Genomic DNA, 12,931 nt, shown 5'->3' on the forward strand with positions numbered 1-12,931 from the left:
TGTTTAAACTAAACATGAAAACAACATCCTTCGTCATCCATCGAGGTACTTAGTGAAGGTCATACCTAACAAGTCGCTACTGGTGCAGTATGCCTCTGTTATTCAATGATGCCCTCATGGGCCCCTATTATATATGTTTGTTAAATGAATTATTGCCAGATGACGTAACCTTGGTGACGTGACTCTGTTATTGGTTGTGGTCACTAGCCAAAGGTTAAGAAGGATTCATCTTACCAGTTACTAATCTCACATAAGTGGGATTAAAAATACCAAAACAGTTTTTAAAATATCAGCACATTAAAATTTTCATAATAGTTAATTTCTAAGTGTGAAAAATAGTAAAAAAAACATAAGCAAACGTAAAATTATGTTTGATAAATGAAAAATAAAAGTGTTGTGTTTTTTTCAAAATCATGGGTGTAAAATAACAAAAAGCAAAAGCAGCTCTACTCTTGCTTCTAAAAAAACATTTTTTTATAAGAGGCAAGTCAACAATTTCAATTAATAAAATTGTCATATTGACAATCCTACCCTCCTCTTTTTTTTACTGAAGCATTTTTAGTACTATAGTTTATCAAACATTTATCTGTTTTTTTTTTCACAGTTTATTTTTATAGCACAATATAAGCAGTTTTAAAACGCCATAACAATCTCAAACTAGCTTCAGCCCATCTAGCAGATTGCACAATAAGTGAGAGATTTTTTTCTTCATCTATAGTTTGAGTCATTTAAACTTTTCTCTCATTAAAATTATCATTTACGAAAAAGCTAAATTAATCGAGCATAGTAAGCAAGATAAATCTGGCTAGCACAATCGAGACTCTTCCAAATCAACATTTTGCCAGACTCACTACATTAATTGGAGATAGGGATGGGCAACGGTTATGGCGGGCTAGTAGCCGCGGTTATTTACCCATAATCGTTTAAGTTTTTACCCGTATAACCATTTACCCGTTGGGTATTTACATAAACGGGTATATTCATACCCATAACCGTTTATAAACGGTTAACCATACCCATTTACCCATAACCGTATACCCATTTAACTATAACCGTGTACCCGTTTACCCTTTTTTAACCCTTTTTTTTTTCTTTGTTTTTTACCCGTCTACATATTTTTTTAACAACTTGAAAATTAAAAGAAATTTATAGTAATTTTATTTTTCTAACAATTAAATACCGTTATAAGTACATTTAACATGCATTTTTGTATTAACGGCAATATTATTTATGAATATATGTGATGTCTCCCAATTATTTGACGGTCAATCTATTACAAGAATCATGCATGGTTGTAGGTTAATTAATATTCTTGTATACATATATATATATATATATATATATATATATATATATATATATATGTATCTGTAAGTACGCATCAGTTTGCTAATAAGCTTATTTGATAAATGTTTGGATTTTTATTTAGAAACATATGTTCATCGATCCAAGCCATTTAATCGATTTCTAATTTTTGGATCAAATATTTATTGAAAACTCGAGGCCAATTATATATATATATATATATATATATATATATATATATAAGTACTCATCAACCGACAATAATATATTTCTAAAATCTCATGGTAAACATTATCTTGAATTGGCCAAAGCTTCAAAAGACTCCAAAACAAAAGTGTCAAACACTCTAATGTTGTAGCACATTCAATCACATATTTTAAACATTGGCCTGTTCTATCAACTATATTTTTCTCTCAAGTGAGGCATATATATATATATATATATATATATATATATATTATATGGCCCTTTATAACCAAATATGTCTCGGGATACTAAACTTAGCTAGAAACTATTTTTTTTTTATTTTAGTTTTACATATATTAAAATAAACGGTTAAATAGGTACCCGTTTATAACCACGGGTAATACCTATAACCGTCCATTTAAATTTCATGGGTAAACGGTTATACCCATAACCATTTATTTATCTAAACGGTTACTCATAACCGTAACCGTCAAATTTAAATAGATGGATAATCGCGGTTACCCATAACCAATGAGTATTTGGCCATCCCTAACTGGAGAGCTAGTATCAATCACTTTTGTTTATAGTCAAGGAAGATAAGGATAGGTAGCCACTTGAATCACGACGTTAATTTAATATGGCTCATTAGTATCAATCACTTTTGTTTATAGTCAAGGAAGATAAGGATAGGTAGCCACTTGAATCACGACCTTAATTTAATATGGCTCATTAGTATCAATCACTTTTGTTTATAGTCAATGAAAGACAAGGGTAGGTAGCCACATGAATCACAACGTTAATTTAATATTGGCCTATTAATATTAATATTAATCTCTTTTGTTTGTAATCGACGAAAGATAAGGGCAGGTAGCCACATGAATCACAACGTTAATTTAATATGGCCCATTAAACATGTTCATATTGAGGTCTGGTAGTGTTTTTGGCACCCAGCCTCCCTTCTTTTGTTTGACCTTTTAGCGTTGATGGCGGTGTTTTGTCTATATTTCTAGGATGATTATTCAGTTGTTTAGTTTGAATCGACATCATCTTCATTTTTTTTACTTTTCCTGCCTTTCTGCTTGTTTGTTCTTGTGGCCCGTTCTGGGTGTTTAATGGATTTTTTTTTAGTACATCAATATTTTTATACGAAGGGGGAGAGGGAGTTCGGAAATGCTACATAATAGACAGTCTAATTTGATATCGAATTCATCATCTATGAGATTCGAACCTAAAATCTCTCATCTCACTTTTAAGTGAAAAAGAATACAACTGAGTGGCTAATGGATATCACTTTTACCAAAAAGAAAAAAGTTAAGGACAAGAGTGGGTAGCCCCATAATTTAATATAGCCCATTAAACATATTGAAGAAGAAATGCTTATATATAGCCAGCCTATCATTGTGCTATTGTTAAAAGAGTTAAAGGACAAGAGTTGGTAGCCCCATAATTTAATAAAGCCCATTAAACAAAGTGAAGAAGAAATGCTTATATGCAGCCAGCCTATCATTGTGAGAAAAGGATCCCCTCCGAATCCATGTAGGGATTATAGAGATCTTCACATCTCAGCCTTTATAATCCCGTGTATTATACGGTCAGAAATCATTTGATTTTTATTATTTTAAATTAAACATAAGTAATACTTGACAAAAACTAATCGTACAGTACACAATGAACGGCTGAAATGTGATGATCCTAGGATTCCCACCTAATGGATCCGGAGGGATCATTGTGCTATTGTTAAAAAGAGTTAAGGGGTGGGTAGCCCCATAATTTAATATAGCCCATTAAACAAAGTGAAGAAAAAATGCTTATATACAGCCAGCCTATCATTGTGGGAAAAGGATCCCTTCCGAATCCATTATGTGGGGATTTTAGAGATCCTCACATTTCAGCCGTTTATCGTGTATTGTATAATCAGAAATCATTTAACTTTTATTATTTTAAATTAAACATAAGTAATACTTGACGAAAACTGATTGTACGTACATGATAAACAGCTGAAATGTGATGATTCTAGGATTCTCACGTAATGGATCCGGAGGGATCATTGTGCTATTGTAAAAAGAGTTAAGGACAAGGGTGGGTAGCCCCATAATTTAATATATCCCATTAAACATATTGAAGAAGAAATGCTTATATATAGCCAGCCTATCATTGTGCTATTGTTAAAAGAATATTGAGTTTTCTTATATATCTACAAGAAGGCTAATTGACCGTACAAATTTACTTGTTTTCCTGTACACAAAGCAAGTGTGAGTTCACTTCATTTTTTTTCTTCATTTACGATGAGAAATACTTGTTATTTAGATTTTAAAAAGTTATCACACACTTATTCTCAAAGGAATAAATTTCACTTCAAACCGTGTTAGACGACATTGTTAGTCCCAATAACAACTCACTTTTCAATTTATAATCTTTGTTTTTTCTCTGTTCTTTTTCCTTTCATCTGGCTTGTTTCTTCTCCATTGCTATGCTTGCACATATTCATTGTTTTGAAACTTTTAGGGCGTGTGTACGAAACCGGAATGGAATACGAAGACCAACTTTTCCATCAGGAATCCAACTTGTTCGTACCAATAACATCTGGCTTGTCTCCTCTCCATCAGGAACCCAACTTTTCTACCCAAACTACCCCTGTCCTTCTACCTTTCAACCGAGTCTGCCGACTCCAGCTCAATCCCGTCCATCGGCGATGACGGGGCTCAAGCTGCCCGGGTTCAGGATGATTTTGAAAGGATGGGTTTCGAAGATGTAGTTGGTGAAGAATAGGTTGTCGTTGGCGACGACCGGATTTGGAACTCGTTCAGTGCGCATTGAATCGTCTGGGAAGAGATGGAGAAAAGAAAAGTAAAAAGATGGTGAAGCTGAAAGAATTGGGGGATGGGAAGAAGAGTATCAGGGAGCAAGGATGACGGGGAAGAAGATGGAGAAAAGAAAAGAAAAAATAATTGGGGATGAGAAAGAAGAGATTTACGGAGGAAGGGGGTTCAGGAAGAAGATAGAGAGAAGAAATGAAAAAAGTTTTTTTATTTTTTATCAAACTATAGATTAGAGGTTAGATTAGAAAGGCGACGGTTTCGAACAATGTCGTGGTGGGAGGACAACACCCCCTCTCTATCACTGTAGAAGACTATTTGCAAATAATTTAGGATGAAAAAGAAAGAGTATCACAAACCAAGAGGGGGAAAATGGAACTGTGGGAATGGAAAAAAATTATGAACAGTACAAAATAAAAAATAAAATTTATACTAAAATAAAAAAGTAAATTATTGCAATAGGAACATTTTAGTAATCACATTAATTTTCATTCTGACTCATATATTTCAATAAACAACTTTATGGATAAATAAGATTCCTATACCAATTTTAGGAAATTTTAGTAGATAATTTTAACAGAAATTCGATTCTAACTCTACCATATTCCAACTCCTCAATTCAATTTCTCTCGTTCTAATTACGTATTAGTAAACAAGCCATTAGTTTCATACTTATCGGTTAAGGGAATGCTGCAGCTTTCTGCTCAATATCTTTTAATTGAATAGTTTGGTTGTGTATATGCATATGTTTTGGTTGTGTAAGTGTTTGCTGTCAAATACAACCATGCACTGTATTGTCTTCAATTAACCACTTAGGCGAAATATATGAATGGTGTCAAACTTATGGTGTTATTGTTTGTTGTAGGCTTCGGGCCCTGTAGAGGAGCCAATGAGTTTGGTAATACCAGTGATGCCAGCCGAAATGAGTTTGGTAATACCAGTGATGCCAGCCGAAAGTGACGCTGAAATTGAAGGTGAAGAAGTTCGTGTAAGTGATTCTCATCTCTTAGACGGTAAAACACAAAGTTTTGTCAGACTCACTATATTAATTGGAGAAGTAGCATCAACCACTTATGTTTATAGTTAAGGAAAGATAAGGGTGGGTAGCTACATGAGTCATGACATTAATTTAATTAATTTGGCCAATTAAACACCTTTAGCAGTGATTTAGTACTACGATATAGTAATATTCATCTTCATTTGTAAGTGAGAGGTTTTAAGTTCAATTCTCGCCAAAGGCGAATTTAAACCACATTATTGCTAGCTCATTGTAAGGCTAAACTTACCCTCTCTCTCTTAGTGTAGATAATATCATTAGTTGAAAAAAAAAAAAAAAAAAAAACCTTCAGCAAAAACATATTGAAGAAGAAATGGTATTGTTAAAAGAACATTTAATTTTCATATACCAAAGGAGAGCTAGTAATAAGTAATAAGATTTCTTAGTTATCTACAAGAGGCAAATTAACCATATAAACTTGCTTGTTTTCCTGTATACAAAGCAAATGCGAATTCACTTCATTTAAAAAAAAAAAAATTGGATGAGAAATACTGTTATTGACAATTTAAAAAAAAAAAAAAAAATCTCACGCTCTCATTCTCACAAGATTTTGAGTTCGATTCTCTTTCCTATTTTTCCGGCAGGGTTCATATGAATATTTAGTGGCAACACTCTACAAGAACTCCGACGGCATCTGGCGGTTTTTTTTTTATTTTTTTTATTTTTGGGGTTTCTTACAAAGTTGAGCTCGAAGTATCTTAGTAGAATGTGTGCCTAATGAAATATTTGAATCAATGTTGGAAAAAAAAAATATTTGAATCAATGCAGTTAAGGATCTCAGGCGGTGAAATGAAAGGAATCACTGAAGCTCCACACTACATAGAAAACGAAAAGGATCCAGTCCTCAAGGAGTTGCGGAGCTTGAATCCCCTGTCTTCCTGGCGGTGTATCTATAGAGTTCCTAAGCGACTACGGCAAGGAAATGAGAAAGCATATACACCTCAAGTAGTGTCTATAGGCCCACTTCACCATGGCGAGGAACCCTTAAAAGGCATGGAAGAGCACAAATTAAGGTACCTGCGAAGTTTTCTAGATCGAACCGGGGTAAGCTTCTGTGATTATATACAAATGATAAAGAACCAAGAGGGAAGGTTGCGAGGTTTTTATGCAGAATCCGTTGAGTTTGGCAGTGATGAATTTGTAAGAATTGTTTTAGTGGATGCCGCCTTTGTCATTGAGCTCTTATTGAGGTACTATGACAAAAAATATGGAGGTGAAGATGATTACATATTTAACAACCCTAGGATGTTGTGGGATGTGCGTCCAGACTTGCGGTTGATTGAAAATCAGCTGCCATTCTTCATTCTTCAGGATCTTTTCAGATTTTTTTCTTCTTCTTCTTCTCCTTCGTTGCTTGATATTTCCCACAAATTTTTCAAAGGCGAAATTGATAGCAAGGGAAAAGAAGAGAATTTTAAAAATATTTCTAATGGAGATGTACAACATTTTGTTGATCTGATAAGAATTCTATACGGACAGTTGAAATCAAAAACTAGAGCTAACATCACAGTCACAGACACACCCAACGTGACAGAGCTACACCAGGCTGGAGTCAAGTTTAAGGAAGGAAAAGGCAGCAGCTTATTTGACATAAAATTCTCGCATGGGATCCTCGAAATTCCGAAGTTAACAGTGGACGATACCACAGAGCTGACACTCAGAAATCTCCTTGCTTTTGAACAATGCCATCGCAGAGAGGAGGATTACCTAGCTAATTATGTTTTCCTTATGAAGCGTCTCGTGAAAACCCCAGAGGATGTGCAATTGCTTGTTGATAAGGAAATCATTGATAATTGGCTAGGTGATACCCATAAGATATCTACTTTGCTTCATGACCTTGGCACCGGGATGATGGTTGACCACCACTACTATGCCCCTCTTTGTAAAGAGCTGAAAGATTACCGCGAAAAGCTCTGGCACGGATGGATGGTAATTTTGAAACAAAATTATTTTAACACGCCTTGGGCCAGTATTTCTGTTGTTGCTGCTGTTATTCTCCTCATACTCACTGTCATACAAACAGCGTGCTCTTACAAATCTGTCCCGCTCTTTTAAATCTGTCCCTTAAGCATCAACGACCGCTAGGCTCTCCCTTGCCATATACTTGGAAGTCTAGCCTAGTCTTTGAGAGAGTACTGAGTTTGCATTTCAATCTCAGGTTTCCTTCAAGTGAGCATAATAGATGTTCCAACAAAATAAAGTATTGAAGAGTGATTTTATATTTGATAGGGAAGCAGTGTCTACTTGTAATGGCTTTGTTGAAGTGTGTGTTGTAAATAAAGAGAAGTGATTCCCACAAACCCTTTTCTTCTCTGCACTTCTATATTTTTTGGCCTTAGATGCAACCAATTGTGCGAAAATCACTTTCCTAAATTAATGCGTATGTAGCTTCTTATGTCGTACCAATTTGATGTTCATCGACCTATGCTTATGTCTTTTTATGTTTGAACAAAAAGAAGAGAAACTGTATCATGTTGATTGTTTTTTTGGCCACACCAAGTGAACATTTCCATTAAAATGTTGCTTTAAGCATCACTTGCAAGGATATGGAATTTGCTTGTTCAATAATGTAATTGTTGAAACTCAAAGCTTGACAGGGACGAGGTTAACAAACCTTATTAATCCGAGGAAGTAACTGTTCCGAAGAAATCTCTTTACTGATCCTAGTAAGGACATCAATGCCTACCGCAGAAGTGGAAGGCAAAGTTGAAACAATACTCTTTCAATCCCCATGCTCTCTACTTTTTATTGTTGTGGTTGCTGCAGTCCTCGTGATCACTTCCATTCAAACAGTGTGTCTAATCTTTCTTTCGGCATCACCTGTTATCATTAGTGGATTCTAGTTTGTTCATGACCAAGGAAACTGATGCCCACGTAAATGATAACTGTTCATCATTTCATCTATATACAGCACTTGACATTTGCAGATGACGAATTTCACATATTCAAGCAATCGTCAGTCTGTTGTCGAGTGATGTTAAGAACTCCTAGAACCTACTGAGTTAAACTCATCGTAGTTGCTGCAACAACTTCTCCAATTCTTGCTAGTCTCTCTACAGCAGTCCCGACTTTGATGAATTGTTCACTGATCAACGAATCACATAAATAGCCTCTGAGATTTGAACTCACATTCTACGACAATCGCTGCTTAAACGTGAATCCTGTGTACAAAAAATGAGTTTCCTCCGTATGTAACCACTCTGGCCTCAGCCCCTACACACCATATATGGCCTTGCAGTTGCAAAGCTCCTTCCATCCCTGCTGTTTCCCATACAAACTTGAAAAAGCCCAAGTGCACTGTCCAACTGCCTCACCCCACTCCAAACCATATCCTCCTCGTCCAAAGTCACAATCCTTCCCATGCACAAGCGGAAATCATTCTCACTACCACAGCAACAAACCCCACTGCGTACATCCACTTCAATATCTCTAACATGCCCATAGAGGTAATATAACAAAACAAAAGTGCGAACAAGCAATGGGATTAATGACCTAATGTCTTCGTCGACTTCTTCTGCACTAAGCTTCCTTGATGCCGGCCTTCCTAGAGTCCTCTACTTCTGTCAGTCAGCACATCCTTTACTTAAGACAGCCCCTCTATCATAACCTCAAGCTCTGCTACGGAAACGAGTAACTCCCTTTCGTTTTTCAACCAATCAATGAGGTCGTTGAACATCTCAAGAACATCTTCCCAACTTTGCAAACCAGTGTTAACGTGAGTGGTATTAAAAAGGGTATGTAAATATATTGTAAATATTAAAATTCTTTATTAGGAAGGATAGTTGTGTGTCCTTTATTGTTTCCTTATAGAACAAGGATTGTATCTTGTATATATTGTCTGTTATGCAATACAATGAAAATTAAGCTGTAAAATTCAATTTGGCATCAGAGCCAAGCGTAACCCTAAACTTCCCACAGTGCCGCTGCTACCATAAAACCGGAAAAATATCTCGGCAAGTCTCTGATCTCTGCCGCATCTCTGCAGCGGGTCAAGACAGCCCGTGTGTATTCGTGCTGTTGTGGGAAAGGAAAGGAATCACAGTACCCTGCAGTTTTTTTGTCGCTGCCTCCCTGCAGCAAAGATGCGAACTTTCTGTACGTGTGTGTAATATACTGTGCCGATAAGGTTTTTCTGCCAGTTGCTATCTGAATTGCAGCGACAACGTGCTGCTGCCAGTTGCTGTTTGAATTGCAGCTTGACAACTTGCTGCTGCTTTTTTTTTTTTTTTTGTTGCCGTGTGCTCTGGTTTTCTAGTTGTCGTGCATCAACAATCACAGAAGTTCTCAGTGGCGTGCCTACTGTTATAGTGCTGCTATTGTCCGTATGTTATTATATTGGTTTTGCTGAGTATCTACAAGTTTTATCTGTGGAGTCTACTGCTTGTTTTTCCCTTGCAGTGTGTGGTTCTATAATTGGTGTGGTATTGTGATTGTCGTGTATTACTGTCTTGTGAGTTATTACAATGACGAATGTAGGTTGGATTCTAGACTCGGGTGCAACCGATCACATGACTTATGATAAGAATTTATTTACTAGTATGACAACCAGTTCATGGAAGTGTATTGCAACTACTACTGGAACAACAACACCGGTTTTGGGGGCCGGCACTATAAACCTCACGCCAGCCCTTCCCCTCCATCACTGCCTGCTTGTTCCCTTGTTGTCTCATAATTTGTTATCTATTCCTCAAGTTACTGAGCAATTAGACTGTGTTGTACTTATGTATCCACTGTTTTGTTTGCTTCAGGATATTCAGACCAAAGAGATAATTGGGCATGGCACTAAGAGAGAGGGGTTATATTATGTGGATGACGTCATTCCTAGCAGAGCTAATGCAATTCGAGCATCCTGTACCAATAATTTACATGAAGTTTGGTTATTGCATCGTCGGTTATGACATGCTTCGTTTGGGTATTTAAGGCGTATGTTGCCTAGTTTATTTCATGAAATAAAAGAATTAGACTTACATTGTGAGGTATGTATTCTCGCGAAGAGTCATCGCGTTTCGTTTCCTCCTAGTATGCATAAAAGATTGTTTCCTTTTGAACTTGTGCACTTTGATGTTTGGGGTCCCTCTCCTGTTAGTACTTTGTCTGGAATTAAATGGTTTGTTACCTTCGTTGATGATTGCACTTGTATGACTTAGATTTATGTGATGAAGAATAAAAGTGATGTGGGTATGGTGTTTCGATCATTCTTTCAAATGGTTGCAACACAATATTCCTCTGTTATTAAGGTTCTTCACTCTGATAATGGAGGTGAGTATATTGGTTCCGAGTTGTCCAGCTTTCTTCGGGATCAAGGAATTCTACATGAGACTACTTGCCCTCATACCCACAACAAAATGGGGTTGCTGAAAGAAAGAACCGTCATATCCTAGAAACTGCCCGTGCCTTACTCATTGGTGCATCTGTACCTAAACGGTTTTAGGTTGAAGCTGTCACTTATGTCGTGTATGTGATTAACCGTATACCATCCCAGGTTATGGATTTTCGTACACCTCTCCAAGTATTGACAGAATTTGTTCCAGTAGTGTCAACCAATACTCTTTCTCCTTGTGTATTTGGGTGTGTAGCCTATGTTCATATTCACAAGATTCATCGTAGTAAGCTCGATCCATGTGCTCACCGGTGTGTTTTTCTAGGATTTGCTCCTTAACAGAAAGGGTATAAGTGCTACCACCCTGAAACTCGTCATATGTATGTAACTATGGATGTTACCTTTTCCGAATCCGAGTTATTTTATGCTTCGACTCCATCACATTCCGATCACCCAGGGGAGAATATGAGTGGTGATCTTGGGTGGTTGGAAATATGTAGCTCATGGGGAGTATTTATTGACAAAAAAAGGTGTGAAAGCTCTCGGCAAGACATTGCTGAGAATGGAGACAGTGAATCTCGGCAAGACACTATCGAGAATGTGAGTATCAGTCAGCCAAGTAGCACTGTACCAGTTGAGTCTTCTAGGCAATGTGTTGCCGAGTGTGATGCAGAGTGTCAGCAGGGATTGCCGAACCAGTTTCACCGCTCCAGCAACCATTAGCTACCGAACCTGCAACCCCCTCTCTCTCAAGCTCAATAGTGCCACCCAATATGTCTTCTCTGAATATTCTTGAGGTAAGTATTACTGATACTCATGTAACTAATCCAGATAATGTTATGAGTACATATAAGTTGCCGCTAAGGCAAAATCGTGGTGTTCCTCCTGACAGGTTTTCTCCTGAAGGAAAAGTGAAGTATCCAATAGCTAATTATGTGTCATGCTCAAACCTTGCACCAGAACGTCAAGCCTGGGTAAACAATGTGGAAGCAATCCAAGCACCAACCCGAGTTGAGGAGGCCTTGAAGGATCCTAAATGGGCTACTGCGATGGATGAGGAAATGATGGCACTACATAAGAATGATACATGGGAGGTAACAGAGCTACCTAAAGGAAAGAAACCAGTGGGGTGTAGATGGGTCTTTACGATCAAATATAAGGCAGACGGATCGGTAGACAGGTATAAAGCAAAGTTAGTAGCAAAAGGTTATACTCAAACTTATGGTGCTGATTATCAAGAGACATTTTCTCCAATAGTGAAGATGAATACAGTACGAGTTCTGATTTCTTTAGCTGCAAATTTGAATTGGCCATTAAAACAGTTTGATATGAAAAATGCTTTTCTTCATGGGCACTTGGAAGAAGATGTATATATGGATTTTCCTCCGGGGTACGATGTCGAAGGGAAAACCGGAGTATGTAGGTTGTGAAAGTCACTTTATGGACTTAAGCAATCGCCTCGTGCATGGTTTGGCAGGTTTACCTAAGTTATGAGGCAGATTGCATTGAACTGGAAAGGTGAAAAAAATTCAACACCGGCCTAGTCCTAGACGGCTATAGCCTTTTTATTGGGGACAAGGATTGTCTGCCTTCCTTGTTCCCGTGCCCTCCCATGTCCTCCTGTTTGTGTGGTCACGGTTAAGCCACTCAACATTTTATATTAATATTCATTTTTGTCTTATTATCTCTATAAAAAAAACAATATAAAATGTTGACGTGGCTTAACTGTGACCGCACAAAACATGAGGGCACGGGAGGGCAAGGGAACAAGGAGGGCAGACAATCCTTGTCCTTTTATTGGACCGCCATTCCAGTTTCCATATTTCAAAATACAAAGAGGTGATTAGCAACGCGCCACGTGCCACGCATTTCAAGAAATTCCACGGCCACGATGCTCCTCCGCACTCGTTCCAACGGCCACTACATACCTTTATTCCACGCGACATACCATTAAATTAATTTGATTTCAACCACACTAATGTATGGTTTGATACTGAGATGATTTTGAAAAAAAAAACAGGTATAAAAAAAAGCTGGGAGCATTTTTGTATTTGGTAAACTTCAAACTTCAACTTTTTTTAACAGTTTTGAGTGAAAAAAAGTCAAAAAAACAAAAGCAGCAAAAGGCAACTTTGAAAAACTAGTTTTTCAGCTTCAGCGCAAACCTCTTTTCTAAGAGGTGCTGAGCGTTTTAATGAAACTTTCATGTACCTAAAATGACCTTAAGCAATTAAAACTTCACACAAA

The 12,931-nt window shown here is 37.1% G+C and overlaps 1 protein-coding gene across 1 annotated transcript; it reads left to right on the forward strand.

Moving 5' to 3' along the window:
- Window positions 1–3,656: 3,656 nt before the first annotated feature.
- On the forward strand, window positions 3,657–7,775 carry LOC126603449 (UPF0481 protein At3g47200-like). The gene is made up of 3 exons (XM_050270298.1): window positions 3,657–3,743; window positions 5,173–5,295; window positions 6,133–7,775. The coding sequence occupies exons 2-3, from the start codon at window positions 5,197–5,199 to the stop codon at window positions 7,417–7,419; spliced, it is 1,386 nt and encodes a 461-aa protein (XP_050126255.1). The 5' UTR covers window positions 3,657–3,743; window positions 5,173–5,196; the 3' UTR covers window positions 7,420–7,775.
- The last annotated feature ends 5,156 nt before the right edge of the window (window positions 7,776–12,931 follow it).

Source organism: Malus sylvestris, chromosome 15 (genome assembly GCF_916048215.2).
Source record: "Malus sylvestris chromosome 15, drMalSylv7.2, whole genome shotgun sequence".
NCBI classification, from domain to species: Eukaryota; Viridiplantae; Streptophyta; class Magnoliopsida; order Rosales; family Rosaceae; genus Malus; species Malus sylvestris.

Excerpts from the sequence above, each read along its gene's own strand:
- LOC126603449 (XM_050270298.1), top strand. The coding sequence starts at position 5,197 with ATGAGTTTGGTAATACCAGTGATGCCAGCCGAAATGAGTTTGGTAATA. Across the intron at positions 5,296-6,132 it reads TTGAAGGTGAAGAAGTTCGT|TTAAGGATCTCAGGCGGTGA; the intron begins GTAAGTGATTCT and ends GAATCAATGCAG.